Below are 16363 nucleotides of genomic sequence, written 5' to 3' on the forward strand. Positions count from 1 at the left end.
TTTTTTTTTTTTTTTTTTTTTTTTTTTTTTTTTTTTGAGTTAACTCTGGTACTCTACATGTGTTTTTCAAAAAACAGCATGCATACATTAAATTCACAAGGAAAAAAAGATTGTCTTCATTTGTTCATGTCCTTATCAACTGAGACCAAGATCAACCAGTGCCATCCAACAGTGGTAATGTCAGTTCAAACACTGTGACCATAGCAGAAAAGCAACAGCAGCTTTTCTTGAGTAAGAGGAGTGAAGTGGCAACTCAGATTGGGAAACATCTCTTTTATGCCTTCTAGTTCAGTTAAGAGAAAGTGATTCATGAGGGTTCTTCGAGATCAAATTATTATTTCGTAATTGTTAAACTATAAACTCTAAGCCTAGAGGGGGCTGTAAATAATAAACTCTAGGAAAGGCTGCTCATAGGAAATGCTGTCTGAAGTGAGCCATGAAGTCAGCTAAAGTGCTTTCAATGCAGGCACACGAAGCCACATTTTGTGAATGCGGAGAGCTGCCTGGTGTCAGCTTTGCTAAAGGCAACTCGAAAAAAAAAAAAAAAAAAAAAAAAAAAAAGAAAGAAAAGAAAAGCAAAGCTGCCGGCTCCGGAAAGGCAAGCTGCGGGTCCCCACGGGGAGAGCCTCTCTCGCATCGATAAACCCGCTGCCGAAAACCTCAGGGCGTTGAATCCTAAACCGAGGCGACTGCTACCGAAATTCAGCCACGCCGGCGGGGCAGAGGCGGGGGGCAGCGGCCGGGCGCGCCCCCCACCCCCGCCTCGGGGCGGCCGCGGCTCCACCCTCCGCTGCCGCGCAGCGCCGCGCAGCGCCCCCCCCCCCGCCGCCCCCCGCCGGCACCTCTCGCTGTGCCGCCGGCCGGGCAGCGGCGTGAGGGCGCCTTCCGCGGCGGCCCCGGGGGGAGCGGGGCCCGGGCGAGGGGTGCTGCAAACCGTGGTTCGGGGCTGGGGTGCGCTGTCTCGCTCTTTCTCTCTCTCTCTTCTTTTTTTTTTTTTTTTTTTTTTTTTTTTTAAGATCTTTAGATATTTTACATCTAAAAATTTTCTTACGTCTATAAAATTCTAAGGTAAGAAAGCTCGGCTGTGTTTGCATTTGAGCAGAGCTTATTGCTCGCGTACGTGCGCGTTTCACTTGATGGGCGAATTTGCGGGGCGAGGCCGGGCGCCGGCGGGGTGCGCGGCAGGGTGCGCGGCGCGGTGCGGTGCGGTGCGCGGTGCGCGGCGGCAGCAAGGTGGCTGCAGCCGCCGTCCGCGCTGCCAGGCGGGAGACGCCGCGGAAAGCGCCCGCGGGGGCCGCTGCGGTTTGCGCTGCCTGCGCGGGAGCGCCGTGCGCGGGCACCGACGTGCAGAACTGCTGTGGGTATTTTAACTGGGGGGCAGGGGGTTAAACTGGAAGAAAGTGCTTTGCCGGATGGAATAGCCTGACCGGTTTTTGTTTTTAAAGATCTCCGGTACTTTTCTTACGTGAGCGAGGTGCCAAAAAATTGGCAGGACACTGAATCTAGTAAGTGTTCTGAAATACTGAGCTTACTCACTGAGCTGTAACACAAATAAGTTACTGCAGCAAAGTGGATTTTCATTCTACAAAGTCGATGTTAGAAACTCACAAAAGAGAGGGGAAAGCATTATGTAAGGCAAGCAATGTATCCCCTTGAAAAAAGGGGGGATGCGGTTTTCCCCAGTGTAATTTGGAAAGTGTCATGTATTTTTGAAGTACCAAAATTAGTAATTTGCTTTTGCTCTAGCTTGACACAGCCACTTCTCAAAAGTTAACTCAGCAGTGAAGACTATGCGATTTTGTATGCTTTAATTTTACTCACTAGATAACCACAAAAATTGTTTTTTAGATTCACTAGAACTGGTAACTACATTTTTACAAGTTTTTGTTTGTTTACAAAGTTGACCATGTGATAAGTTGAACAGCAGCTTGTGAAGGTCTGTATATAGATAGCTCAAATGTATTTCATTTTTGTTAGCTTTAAAATTTAATGGGTTAAAAGCAGAAAGTAACGTAAATGTAGTTTATTCTTTTTCTTGCCAGCGGCCCCCAGATCTGATCACACTAATATCTTTCTTCTGTCAGTTGAGTTGAATATGAGTGAAGGACTGAAGCCAATGACTTGAAAGTATTACTGAATTTTGAATTGCCCAGTTTAAGTGTTAGGCCAGACTGTTTTGTTTCCTAGAGAGCCTCGCCACCTTTTGCCTCTCTTGAATCTTAATTGCAATCGTAGATGCTCAGAATCCCTGAAAATCAGCCTCTAGGTATCTCAGTTTGGCACAGAAGCACTCAGCAGTAATGTTGACAAGTGGAGGATTTCCTAGAGGCTGCAGAAATAATCTTCAAAATCAGTTGTTGTACTTTAAGCAGAAGAAAAATGAATAAGGAATTGCTTTACTAAATTATACGTCTCGCTGTCTTTCATTATGCAGAGATTCCGCTGATCAGTCCTTCATGTCATTTAATGGGCAGCAGCTTCCTAGCTAGCACTAGGAAATTGTCCAGTCTCTCTAATTCTGCTTATGCAGAAACAAACTCTTTATGGTTGAAGTAGGAGGACAGGAAAAAGGAGTGTGCAAAGGCGCTTGTCTTTCTGGTGCTTCTCTGCGTTGCTGTGTGAGTGGCAGAAGCCCTGTGAGCTGGTGTGGCAGGGCCTTGGGGAGGAAGCAGCCTTCATCAGCTGTCACTCAGCTCATCCTTAGAGTCACCGAGTAGTAGCTACTCTGCTTCTCTTACCCCTACTTACTGGCCATTCACAAAACATGACAGAAGTCATTGCATCCAGTCAGAACAATCTTTCAAGCCTAGGAGCTGAAATAATTACAAACAAGGGTAATAAAATAGCAGTGCTTGCTTCTGTGATGGCTTTGTGTGAGAGCAGTGGCGAGCAGCCCCATGGACCCACAGGGGCCAGACAAGCCTTGCTGCCAGGCTGCATACAAACGCAGCAAAAACAGATAAAGAAACACCTTACCTGCCTCCTCTCTATCCCCTACTCTTCATCCCACCTGGAGCTGAGATTGTTGTTCCTCCAGCTGCCACAGTCTTGATAATGGGGGGAATAGCCCCCACCACTGTCCACGTGAGCTGCTCGTGCGGATGCTTCATTGCACGCTGGGAGGAGATACCTTGCTAAGCTTAGCTTAATCTGCTTTCCAAAGGGGGAAGCTAAACCAGATGAATGCCGCTGAAGTGTGCTGCCCAAACAAGTGCCCACAGGGGCAGCTGGTGTGCTTTCAGGCCCTGCCCTTGCTTGCCCTGCCTTGCAGGGTTTCCTCATGTGAGTGAGTGCCCATTGCTGCATTACAGATGGGAAAGGCTGTACAAGCTGAGTGCTGTTTTCTCGTTGTAATAGTAGTACTTTGAAACATGCACATGGAAAGCACAGCTCAATCTCTGGTATAATTTTCAATAAATACTTTGGTGGGTTTTCACTTTTGGATGCTCTGTTTAAAATGATCTGAAGTAAATGTTTCTTGGGAGGAGATTATGTTTTAGAAACTGCTGAGCACCTTTCCTCTGATAACTGAAATGTCTTCATATTTTCATAAAAAATTATTAGTCACTTTGAAGAATGGCTTCTCATATCACCTATCAGTGCTAAGCATGGTTTTTGTATTTCCCAGTTTGCTGTGTTTATTGCATTTCAATGTATTCATGAAGTTCATGATCCTTCAGTGCTTAATTTCCTATGCATGTATGCTGATAATTTCCTATGAATGTTTCTGAATTTCAGATGAGGATTTCTTGTAGGCATATATATCTATCTTGAAATACTAATTTTTGGAGCATTAGCTAACTTCAGGAAAAGTATGCGGCTCTGTGCTATTCTGAAGGGTAACGGGTTGGCCATTCAGAAAGGAGTTGTGTTGGCTGCCTGTTAAATTTAATTTACACTAAATTTAGTTTTGATATGCCACTTGGTGATGGCTTGATAAGAAAAAAATATTGTCAGAACATCTGTAGTCTTTGTGTATGTTGTAGAAGGCAGAAGCAGTCTATGCTGAAACTATTTGTGGTTTCTTCTGCAAATAGAGGTAAGAACTAATGCTTGATTTTTGTCTAGGATCTTGCTGCTTCTGCTTCTCTTAGCACATACACATAAAACAAATGCCATCTAAAATTCAGTAATGCTCATCTAAGTTCTTCTGGTACATTTTGCAATGGCCTTCAAAAACACCAAAACATTATTCTCCAGCTGTAAGTTATAATTCATGCAATTCATGTTGAAGTCTGAAAAGAGACTCTGTGAAAATGGTATTGTGAGGTTCCTCCTTTGTGTCTCAGTGATTGAACTTGACATATGCAGAAATAAAACAGGAAGAACAATGTATGTGGTCAAACCAAGTCTGTAACTTTATTAATTCAATGAATCGACCAGCCTTACAGAGAACATTAAACCACCCTGATGGCTAACTAGCAGAATTAATCCAGTGCAGACTCCAAATAAGAGCCCTTCAACCTCTGTTTCTTTCACGTTAAAAAGATTAGATAGAATGATCAGTATCCTCTGTCACCTGTCTTTAGGTGGGCTGGCGCTGTATTTGCATCAGACCGAAATCTTGTCTGTGTTGCTTTCCTCTTCCTAGCTAATCTCAATTCCAATTGCCAGAGGTCAAGCATGTGCCAGTCTACACACTGAGTCTGCACCATAATCCATGATGGTCTCTTCCAAATGCATTGCCATAATAATCAGACTTTCTGACAGTTGGCATGTAGCTGGTAAAAAATACATCAACAACATCAACAACAAGTTGTACAATATTGGCCAGGTTTGCTTTGTGGAAAAAAATGTCTTCCAAACATGAAGGAATGATTAGCCCAAGGCTGAGGAAGTCCACCAGCTGGCAGGACAAAGCACAGGCATATAATCCTAACAAAAGTTAGAAATGAAACCACGTCTCTGGAGGGAGGGGGATCAGCAGCTAATCAGTATCCCTTGCTGCTTCTGAAAATCAGTCTGAAGCACTGGAGGAGTGAAGAGGAAGCACAAAGACCTTGTGCAATGAAAACTTCATCTTCAAATCCAAAGGAAGGATAGAGAAGATGTAGTTATTACCCATCCAGTCACACCTTCATCCTTGCTGGCTGAAGAGCTGTTTCCGTTGCTCAGTTCATAAAGGAGGTTCAAACTAACTCTTTAGTTGCTCTTTCTCCTCTACAATGTTTACCAGTACTGCAGGCTGAGAGTGATTTTGGAAGTCTTCATGTTCATGACTGTCTTGCATTGCTATTCATGGACTTTCCTTGTGCTGATATAGCACTGCTCAACCGGGCTGTAAACAACTAGCTTTTCTGCACGTGGAAGGAAGCGGAGACATAGCTCTCTGATGCAGAGGTGACCATACTTGTCTGCATCAGCAGCTTTTGTGTCCTGCCTCAGCATCAGTCAGTATCAGATGCAACTTTTTTGATGATGCAAAATTAGACAATGGTGCTGTACTCTTAGGATGTTTGCTTTTAACTCCAGCAGCTAATTCATATTCATGTGTAAAAGTTTACTACTTACTCAATTTACTGGAAAAATGAGTGTGATACTCCTGAAAGCTGGACAGCTGTAGGGAGCTGTAGGGCATATGTTCTTCAAATACTGTGGTGCAGTCAGATTGCCAAAGAAATCTAGGAGAGGGAGAGAGCACCTGCAAGAGTGGAAGATGCTTACAACAATAGAAGGCCATATATTCAGAGAATGATTTGGGCTACATGTTTTGAAATAATGTATATGGTAACCTATGGGGAAAGACGATATTCCTTAGATCTTAGTAGGGCTTTCCTAAGGCAAACAGGCAGTCTGCTCTCCCTTTTTACAAGGAACTTGATCTGCTTCCTTCCCTGCTGTGTCCTGAAATCCTGAGCCTTTGATACTCTTACTGACTCTTATAAATGCAGATTATATTATGTTATCCAAATACTTCTCCTCATCTCTTAAAATGAAACAAAAAAAAACAACAGCAAATACAAGGATTGGGCTCAGAGTGCCAAACTGTTGACTTGTTGGTGTTTTGACTATATCTAGCTCCACATTACTTTATTCATTTTTTTCTTTTGTTTATTTTGACCCTGAGTGCAGGTGTTCTCAACTTCTTGACAGTCCAGAGTGCAGTTATTCTGGATAACACATTAAAGACATACATTCTCCGAGTCCCTGAGGTGCTTTTTGCGTTGCATTGGAGTCCATGCAGATCTGTGCTACTCAGGAAACATTAGCAGCAGCAGTTAGATGAGAGGCCTGACAATAAATCCTTTGTAAGGATCAAGATGGGACAACATCATCCTGGAATTCTGAAATTCTGGTTTAACCACTGAGTTTTGAGAGTTACACAGAAGATACAAAAGCAAGCATAAACTCAGCTTTATTTTAGTATTTAGAAATAATAACACTGAAGAAGATGTGTATTTTATTACTTTGACATCTACACAGATTTGGAAGCTGCTTTCCAATCCATCCCTCACAGAAACAGATTTTAGAAACAGTTTCCCTGGACACAGAAAACAGAAAAAGATATCTTCAGTTATCTACTTCTTGTGAAAGGTCACTTGTTAAATCTTAGGCATAGTTTCACTGTATAAAAAAATGAGGCAGGATAAAATGTTCCACAGTGCTTTCTACCTTTTTTCAAGATGCTAATTCACCCAGTCATGCTGGCACAGTAATGGTACTTTATTTTGGCTTTTCCTAGAGAGAAAGACTGCATGTTGCTGACTTTCCTGATACGTAGAGCAAGGCAGTGACGATGCTAATGTGCTTTCTTCTCTTCTTCTTGAGCCTCATCCCTGGTATTTCTTTGTTGTATCTTAATAAACAGATATGTGGGCCTTTTGCGTGAAGGGGCTGTCTCAGCGGTACTCCCAGGTAATCGTGGGTCTCGCTGAATTGTTTTGCGCTCTGCTTAGCAGCTTGGCCAGTGTGTACTAGCTGTAGCAACTGCTGTGTGGAAATCACATGTGCTTGTTACGAACAGCCTAGCTATTCAGCATCATGGGCAGTTCTCTGAGCATCTTTAGATAGGCTTTAAAGCAGCAAGATTTTAAAAAAGAAAACAAAGCACTGTGTATTTTTTCTGTTTTTTGAATTTTTAGGGGCCACCTTAAAATTTTCCTAGGGCACAATGGGGGTTGAAAGCATTCTTTCTTTAGGAACTTGTATTTTCATGACTTTGGGAGATGGGTCATTTAGAACACCACCAGGTTACGTAAAACTGTTCTGTCTCAGCAAATAATATTTTGTGGAAAGGACGCATGCTATTCTTTAGAAATGTAGCATGTGGGAGACTAGGGAGAGTTCTTGGCAGAATCTTTTGAATAAAGCAGTGTGATAGAACAGCTAGGGAATCTATTGCATGCTAATAAAGTTCCTTCTTCAGTGTGAAAATTGAGTGCTTTGTGAATGGCAGTGGGTCTTTTTTTTTTTTTACCTTTTGACATTCTAACTTGACCCATAATGAGACATACACCAGCATGTCTTTTCAGTCCTTTCCAAAGAGTTGCCAAAACTAAAGAGATTTTTTGAGAATAAGCTATGACCCAGCAAGGTTAGCTATAAGGTTTGTTTGTTTTTCTCTCTCCTGCTGGTTCCTACTATTCTCTTACTCCCACATCCTATCCGACCCTTGTTTTCAAATGCATTCTTCAGCCTTCTCCTTCCCTACCTTCTGCATCCTGTGTTCTGTTTTCTGGCTTCCTTCTCTTGTCTCATAGCTTTTCATTCCAGTTCCTGTTCTTTCTGGTCCCCAAGGAATGAGGAGTGAAACATTAATAGTTGCTGGAGAAATTAATAAGGCTGTTGTTATTAGTTTAGCGTTCAGATGAGGGCTCAGAGAGACGCCCTCTGTGTAGGGCGTTGCACCCTGGAGCTGTTTGCTCCGCTTCATTGCGGGGGCAGCAGAGAGGAGTGTATACCTATGCTTCACTTACTATTATTTACAGCCCAACATTTTAGATAAAACTACTGATAAAAGGTCCTTTGCTAAGATTTGGATGTTCCAATTACTGCAAGTTAGTTGACAGGTGGTAACTTGCTCTGCTACAGTCACTTCATTTGTACCTTGGCTACAAAGAAATGCAAATGTTTTTGACATACAGTGAGCAAAGCAAGTAGATTTGATTCATCACATGTAGCTTGATATGGGAGTTGCAGGTACTTTGACATTGGTTTGAAAAACATGTCAATTTACAGTACATGCAACATGCATGCCTGTGTCTTCTTTTCTAAATCACGTTGCTCCTTTTAGAATAAAACTCTTAAATTAGTGGGAGATATATCCTTGTGTTATATGTACCTTTTTGTCAGTTGAAGATCACCATCTTCATAAATCTGTGCTTACACATGTGCAAGCACTTCCTGTGCTGATGTCAATGTATTCCGAATATGAAGCACAGATATAAAATACTTAAAAGCATACTTTACTGCTCCATTGAAATGTTGTGTGGATAAGCCTGGAAAATAAAAGTCAAAATTATTTTTCTGAAGATATGCCTAATTTGTGTATCATGAGTTGTCCAAAAATACAGCTTTATATAGGATATGAATTAGAACATTTTCCAGCTGAGGTTAGCTGTAGCTAAAGGTTTGATTAGTCTGATCCTTGTAGTCACCAAAATCTACTGTTGTAAATGGAAGTGGGGAATAAATAAATCTGGGAAAATAAACCTTTTAATATAATAGTTGCTGGCAAACTTCTCTTCCTGCTAATTTCTTCTGCCGGTAATGCCCTGGTGGTTATCAATTAAGTGCTATTGTGCTGTTCTTCTGTCCAGATGACTTATTTATGGCCAGGATCGATACATTTATGTAGGGCTGTAGGCAGTAATTAGTTTTGTTTTTTAAATCTTATTTAACACATATTTGAGTGTATAATGTGTTGGTGAGGAATCCACCTTGTAAAACAAGTTTGATGTAAATTAATTGATAAGTAGATATTTCTGTCCTTTTGGGATATAGTATACTTTCACCAACATCCTAACTGAGAAGTAAAAGTGAAGAAAATAAAAACTTTGTTATCTATCTATATATATATATACCTATAAAATTCCACTGTTTTTTTGGAGTTCTGGTGTTTTCTATAGTTTTCAACTAACTTTTGTAATTTAAAATATTTGGGAAGGAAATGTAATTGTAGGAGGTATTTATCTGTTGCAAGACTACTTAGGACATTAACGCAAAAAAAAAAAATCTTCCTAAATGAAAGTGACTTAAAACTGGAGAAATAAACAGCAACTATGTATATTTTCTAGCGTAATGCATGTGTTCTAACTTGTTTCAGGTTGAAGAAACTTCTCGAGCAGGAGAAGATCTATCAAGCCCGCAAGGAGAAAGAACATACAAAGAGACTCAATAAACTAAGAGAAGAACTAGTCAAGCTCAAATCATTTGCACTCATGCTGGTGGATGAAAGACAAATGCATATTGAACAACTTGGACAACAAAGCCAGAAAATACAAGATCTAAATCAAAAACTAAAGGAAGAAGAAGAAAAACTTAAAATTATTAGTGCAAAAACAAAAGAAGATGGACAAAAACTGATGAAGTTGGAAACAGAACTTGAACACAGGACACTATCATTTTCTCAAGAACATGAGGAGATGACTGCTAAACTGGTTAATCAGGAGTCACACAATAGACAGCTGAGGCTTAAGCTAGTTGGATTGACCCGTCGAATAGAGGAACTAGAAGAAACTAACAAAAATCTTCAAAAAGCTGAGGAGGAACTTCAGGAACTAAGAGATAAAATAGCAAAAGGGGAATGTGGGAACTCTAGCTTAATGGCAGAAGTGGAAAACCTCCGCAAACGTGTGCTTGAAATGGAAGGAAAAGATGAAGAGATCACAAAAACTGAATCTCAGTGTAAAGAGCTGAAGAATAAGCTGCAAGAGGAAGAGCACCATAGCAAAGAGCTGAAACTTGAAGTGGAAAAATTGCAGAAAAGAATGTCAGAACTAGAGAAACTGGAAGAGGCTTTTACTAAAAGTAAGTCTGAATGCACCCAGCTACACTTAAACTTGGAAAAAGAAAAGAATTTAACTAAAGATTTGATAAATGAGTTGGAAGTGGTGAAGACTCGAGTAAAAGACCTTGAGTCATCAGAAAGCAAGTTGGAAAAGGCTGAAATAAGCTTAAAAGATGACCTTACAAAGCTGAAGTCATTTACTGTAATGTTGGTTGATGAACGAAAAAATATGATGGAAAAAATAAAACAGGAAGAAAAAAAGGTTGAGAGTTTAAACAAGAATTTTAAAGTGGAACAAGGGAAAGTTATGGATGTTACTGAGAAACTGATAGAAGAAAGCAAGAAGTTTTTGAAACTGAAATCTGAAATGGAGGAAAAAGTGTCTAGTTTAACAAAGGAAAGAGATGAATTAATCAGCAAACTGAAAAGTGAAGAAGAAAAATCCTCTGAACTAAGCTGTAGAGTTGATCTGTTAAAGAAAAGAATTGATGGTATGGAGGAAGTAGAAAGAGAAATAACAAGAGGTCGAGCCAGAAAAGGACCGGAGCATGCTTGTCACGAGGACAATAAGATTAAAGAACTTACCATTGAAATAGAAAAACTGAAAAAACGTCTCAAGCAATTGGAAGTGGTTGAAGGAGATTTGATGAAGACAGAAGATGAATATGATCAGCTAGAGCAGAAATTTAGAACTGAGCAGGACAAAGCTAACTTTCTCTCTCAACAGCTGGAGGAGATGAAACTCCAGATTGCCAAAAACAAAGCCATAGAAAAAGGTGAAGCAGTGAGCCAGGAAGCAGAGTTGAGGCACAGATTTCGTCTGGAAGAGGCTAAAAGCAGAGACTTGCAAGCAGAAGTTCAAGCTCTTAAGGAGAAAATCCATGAGCTGATGAACAAAGAAGACCAGCTTTCCCAACTCCAAGTTGATTATTCAGTTCTTCAACAAAGATTTATGGAAGAAGAAAATAAAAACAAAAGCATGGGGCAGGAAGTTCTGAACTTAACAAGAGAGTTAGAACTTTCTAAGCGTTACAGTCGTGCTCTGAGGCCCAGCATAAATGGACGGAGAATGGTAGATATTCCTGTGACATCCACTGGTGTGCAAACAGATGCTGTAAGCAGTGAAGCAGCAGAAGAAGAAACTCCAGCTGTATTTATAAGGAAATCCTTCCAGGAGGAGAACCACATCATGAGCAATCTGCGACAAGTAGGTCTGAAAAAACCCATGGAACGTTCTTCGGTGCTTGAGAGATATCCTCCAGCAGCAAATGAACTTGCAATGAGGAAATCTTGGATACCATGGATGAGAAAGAGGGAAACTGGGGCTCAAGTAACTCCTGATAAAGGACCCCGAACCCATGGTAGTGCCGGGCATCCTGGGGAGGTTGTCCTATCACCAAAGCAAGGTCAACCTCTTCATATTCGAGTGACACCAGATCATGAGAATAGCACAGCTACTTTGGAGATAACCAGTCCAACCTCAGAGGAATTTTTTTCAAGCACCACTGTCATTCCTACTTTGGGAAACCAGAAGCCACGAATAACCATCATTCCCTCTCCAAATGTTATGTCCCCAAAAGGAAAGGGCAGTGAAAGTCCAATGGGCTCAGATCGTTCTATGTCTCCAGTCACTATAACAACATTCTCCAGGGAAAAGTCTCCAGATGGAGGGAGAGCACCGTTTTTGGACAGACCTGCATCACCAATTCAGATTATGACAGTATCGACATCTGCAGCACCAGCAGAAATCTCTGTTTCTCCACAGTCACAAGATATGACCATGGGAAGGGCTGTCTTCAAAGTAACACCAGAAAAACAAACTGTCCCAACTCCAGTCCGGAAGTACAATGCCAATGCCAACATTATAACAACAGAAGACAACAAAATTCACATCCACTTAGGTTCTCAGTTTAAGCGCTCTCCTAATGCTGCATCTGATGGTGCAAGTCCTGTGATAACAGTCAGACCAGTGAATATAGCAGCAGAAAAAGAAGTTGTGACTGGTACCGTCCTGCGATCCCCCCGGAACAATCTGTCCCCACGACCAGGAGCAAGCAAAGTGACAAGTACTATCACTATAACTCCTGTTACAACATCTTCCACACGAGGAACACAATCAGTGGTAAGCAGCATAGTCTTATGCTGAGGGTCTGTGTGCCTTCATGGTAAAGAGAAGAATCCATAATTTGGATTTGAAACACCAACAGGGAAATAATGGGTGGGGTGAGGGAAAACTCTTAACTTCCCTACATTTGTTTCAGATATGAGCTTAAGAATTTGCCTGATTGCCCTGTGTTGAAAACAGATACTTTTATACCAGTATTGGACCCTGGTGTACTTTTGGCATTGTCTCCCAAAGGAGTAACTTTCAAAGGAAATCCCTGCAAAGCTACTGAAAATAGTGACAATCCTGTAAACTTTCCAAGGGGCAGAAAGAGGGGCAAAGAATGAGGGACATAATAGAGCAGGAAACTGTATTCTTATTTTTGGTAAGTGCCAATTCTGAATTATGAAAATATTCATAATGGGTTTTGACCTAGCTGGAGGATCTTGCTATTTGTTTGGTATAATCTCATTATATCTGTTACATGTGAAATTTAATATGTGTTATAATATACACAGTGCTTTGTCTGCTGAACTCCAGTGGAAAAAAAATGCAGGGTGCTGGTACCATTATTTACAGCTCCAAGTCTCTTTCAGCCAGTGAATGTTAAAGCTCTCCCTGTTCCTCTGTCATTCTCTGCTTTTATAAGTGCTGTGTTACAGTAGTGGTTCATCCACCTTATTTCTTGGTGTTTTCTCAGCATGCCTCTGTGGAGGTTCCCCTGCTTCTTTTACATGCAAAATCCCATTTAAGCCAGTGTCTTGGATAATATTGATAGTTATCTCACCAGGTTTACTATGGTCTTGGCTTTGGGCACTGTTTTGCCTTGTTTTAGTTGGAATTTCTGTGGGAAAAGGAGATTTTAACCAAAATATGAAAACAACGGTACTGTATTAGTCCAAAGGCTCGTTTAGCTTGATAGTAGATGCTCAGGGAAAGATTATTTTAAGACTGGGTAAACATAGAGTAATATTTCCATCAGAGTCTCTTCCCAACTTCTGGCAATAGGTAGGTATTTCTGAAATGGGCTCATCTTTGTGTTTATTAAACCATGGTGTTTTCTTCTAAATGCTTTTTGAATTCATTTATACTGTTGTTTCTGCTACATCATAGGGCAATGAATTCTGCTTCAGGCTATATTCGGGCTATGTGTATGGGAAAAATGCTATCTTTTGTTCGATACCTTTTATGCAATGCCTTCACCAGTTACACTTTCATTCTTGTTTCCTGACTAATATAAAATAGTCATGTTCATTTGTCCAAGCCACTCAAGTGTCGGTAGGCCTCTATAACATGCCTCTTCAGCCATCTCTTTTCTCTGAAGTGCCAAAGTATATTTAAGATATATTCATATGGAAGTTTTTTCCAAACTTTTGGAAAGAGGCTGCCATTCCCATTTAAGCCCCTGACTTAAAAAAAAAAAAAAAAAAGAAAAGAAAAAGAAAAAAAAAGAAACGAAAAGAAAAAAAGAAAGAAAAAAAAAGAAAAAAAAAGAAAAAAAATTTGCATTCAACATACCGATCTATTTGGGATCACACGTGCGCTCTCTCTCTCAATTTATAATATATTGCAAGTACTTTACTGTACAGTGCTTTTCTACATACTGTAGGCAACTGTTCACTTAAAAAAGTCTCGAATTCATTCATTTATAGACTCCTTTGTCTTGCGGAAGCTTGAAAAACTTTTTTTTAAGAATTCCTCATTCTTTTTTACTGGATGTTCTTTGTACTGGATGTCTCTTCTGTGATGATGCACTGAACCATGACAGACAAAACTTTTTTGTTTTGTTTTCATCTGGTAAAAAAGTGGCTTCTTCACTTCATCCTCCTGTATTTGGAATATAAGGAAAATAGTTCAACCATAAGATTTACTTTATATTTTTGTTTGTTTGTTTGTTTGAATTTTAAGCCTCCCAGTCAGATGGGCTGGGAACTTCTAACAAACCAAAATGTGCTCTTTCCTCCTTAATCCTCTGCAAAAAAAAGAAAAAAAAAAAAAGACATGTATTCACCATCTGTTTTACAAATGCCTATTTTAAAAACACATTTACACATTTCAATGCCGCTAGCCAGAAGAAGAAGTTGTAATGTAGTAACACCTGTAAAGTACAGAAGAAACAAACATTGATATTATTTAAAGAGTATGACTTCATAAAATCAAAGATGAGAAAGTGATACAAAGCTGCAATCTTTAGCTTTCATCAAACAGGTTGTGCTGTACAATGTAGCAATGCAGTACCAAGAAAAGGGAGACTAATTCTGAAGTTCCTAGCTCTCATCTCTTGCTGTAACGAATTTGCAGTCATTGTTTTCATCCTTTAAAAACATTTAACTCCTTTTCCAATTTTAATTATAGCATTATCTTCAGTACTGCAACTTAATTCTGAGGTGCACACATGGCATTTTTAAAGGTTCAGCCTACTCCCTACATAAGTGAGTCCAAAAAGAGAGATGATGGTTTCACTGAGGACAACTTAGGAGAGTGGAGGAATAGTGACTGTTATTGTTTATTATGTTGATTTACATTGACATATGGTCTAGAGCAGTGAAAGATTTTTATCTCCCTAACCCAGCTCCTTTTTTGAGTCTGTAGCACTTTTGATTGGAAGAAAATGAGACCCTGATACAAAGAAAGGCTCCGACATCTGAAGGAGAACTTGGGCAGTCTTTGAGCACTTAACCTGAAAGAGCAATCCAAAAAGTGATTGTGTCTCTACTGACTCCTGAACTCACTAGCTCCTCCACATTGGACCTGAATCTTTCCTGGGCACTTCGTATTCTCCCTCCTGCACAAGCCTGAGGCCGGGCAGCTGGGCAAGTGGGCTCACAGACCACCGCTGCTCCCCAAAACAGTCCCGTCCTACAGGTGTCTCCAAGTCAGGAGCTTTGGTCCATCCTGCATCTCAGTACTGATTTGATTGTTAGACTAGCTGGACTGAATTCAGCAAATAGCACGGAACCACATCCACTTTTCATTTAAAAAAACCCTAAACTGTCAAGGCTGATGGTAACTCCTGTTATATGATGGTGTGTAGATTTGGGTAACTCCTAGGAAATGGGAGAACTGGATTTTGATCCTCCTCAGCTTGATTGGAGTCAAACTCGCTCTGAGGAAAATACTTTTATGACCAGAGCAGACCTAGCAGAAGTGACCTAGTATTTTTTTTACAAAACATGGACCATAGCACAAACAAACATTCAAGGCTATGAGACCAGAAGGCATACAGGGCTCCAAAAGCAGCCTGAAACTATAGCATGGTTGTTAGACTTGTCTTAGCACGTTAATCAAAGTCCCTAAAAATCTTAAATGGTTCGCATTGAAAAATTCCAGAATACAGACAAATATTCTTCTAGAAAGAACAACTGCGGTGCCTATATCCTGTTTTTTGCTTTAGACCTTAAATTTGGCTGTGGGATTGCTGGTGTACTTGGATTTTCTGTGGCTACTAAGAAGAGTGCAAGTCATATAATCTCTTCATCCCTCCACTACCCGTCTCTTACAGGACTGGCATCTAGCCGGGATAGCTAGTGCATCTGGTCACATGCAGATCTGGAAGGAGTGGAGGAAGTCCCTGGCTACAGCAGGACTAATGTAATGGCACTGCACCAAGCATTCAGAGCTGTCTGTGACCAAGGAAGCAGGGCACAGCTGAAAATCTGCTAGGTGCCAGAGCTAACTAGGCACAAATTAAAGCAGCTATAGAGATGCTTTAATTTGGGCAGTATTTAGTCTGAGATCAACATCTACATTTAGCTATTTGTAAGTGCTTCAAGCTTCCATTACATGCCAGTAGAGATCAAAAGCTCCATTCATTTGTCCACATAGAGGTGTGTGGTGCCATTTGCATGCCCTGTGGCTGTCAAGACATATGTTTGGTACAGGTAGGTATAACACAGACCTGTATCTTTCTGGAGTGGAAGCTGGTGAGATACAGCATGGCACAGGATCTTGAGTGTGGGCAACTGAATCAGTCCCCTAGTCCATACACTTAGCTCTCCTGGCTGGCTCAGCAGAGCCTGGAGGATGATTCAGCTGAGATGCCTCTGGCTCTGTGCTTCATTGTGAACTGAATTGTCCACTAAGCTCCATTGACTGTATTGACTCAATCTCAAATCCCACTCTTTCTGGATTCAGTTGTCTGGATATTTAGTGCCATTTTGGGACTAAAGTAGCCCACTTCCATCTGCTTTAGCAGAGATTGCAAGCATCCTTAGATCCTGTGTCTTCCCTACCAGTGCTGTGCAGGTAGCTTGAATAGCCCAGGGCATCTCAGGTTGCTCTAGATGGCTATGTATAGGCCAACCATTGCT

At 40.8% G+C, this 16363-nt stretch overlaps 1 protein-coding gene across 5 annotated transcripts in view; it reads left to right on the plus strand.

Moving 5' to 3' along the window:
* FILIP1 (filamin A interacting protein 1) overlaps positions 1-16363 on the plus strand; it is a 110635-nt gene that overhangs the window by 79470 nt on the left and 14802 nt on the right. For all 5 annotated transcript variants that reach the window (XR_009958021.1, XM_062572838.1, XM_062572840.1 and 2 more), the window contains one exon: positions 9266-12071. Coding sequence is in view for 4 of the 5 variants with exons in the window: in XM_062572838.1 (XP_062428822.1) it covers positions 9266-12071 (2806 nt within the window). In the remaining variant the exon portion in view is untranslated. The remainder of the gene's footprint in view (positions 1-9265; positions 12072-16363) is intronic.

Source organism: Rhea pennata, chromosome 3, assembly GCF_028389875.1.
Source record: "Rhea pennata isolate bPtePen1 chromosome 3, bPtePen1.pri, whole genome shotgun sequence".
NCBI classification, from domain to species: Eukaryota; Metazoa; Chordata; class Aves; order Rheiformes; family Rheidae; genus Rhea; species Rhea pennata.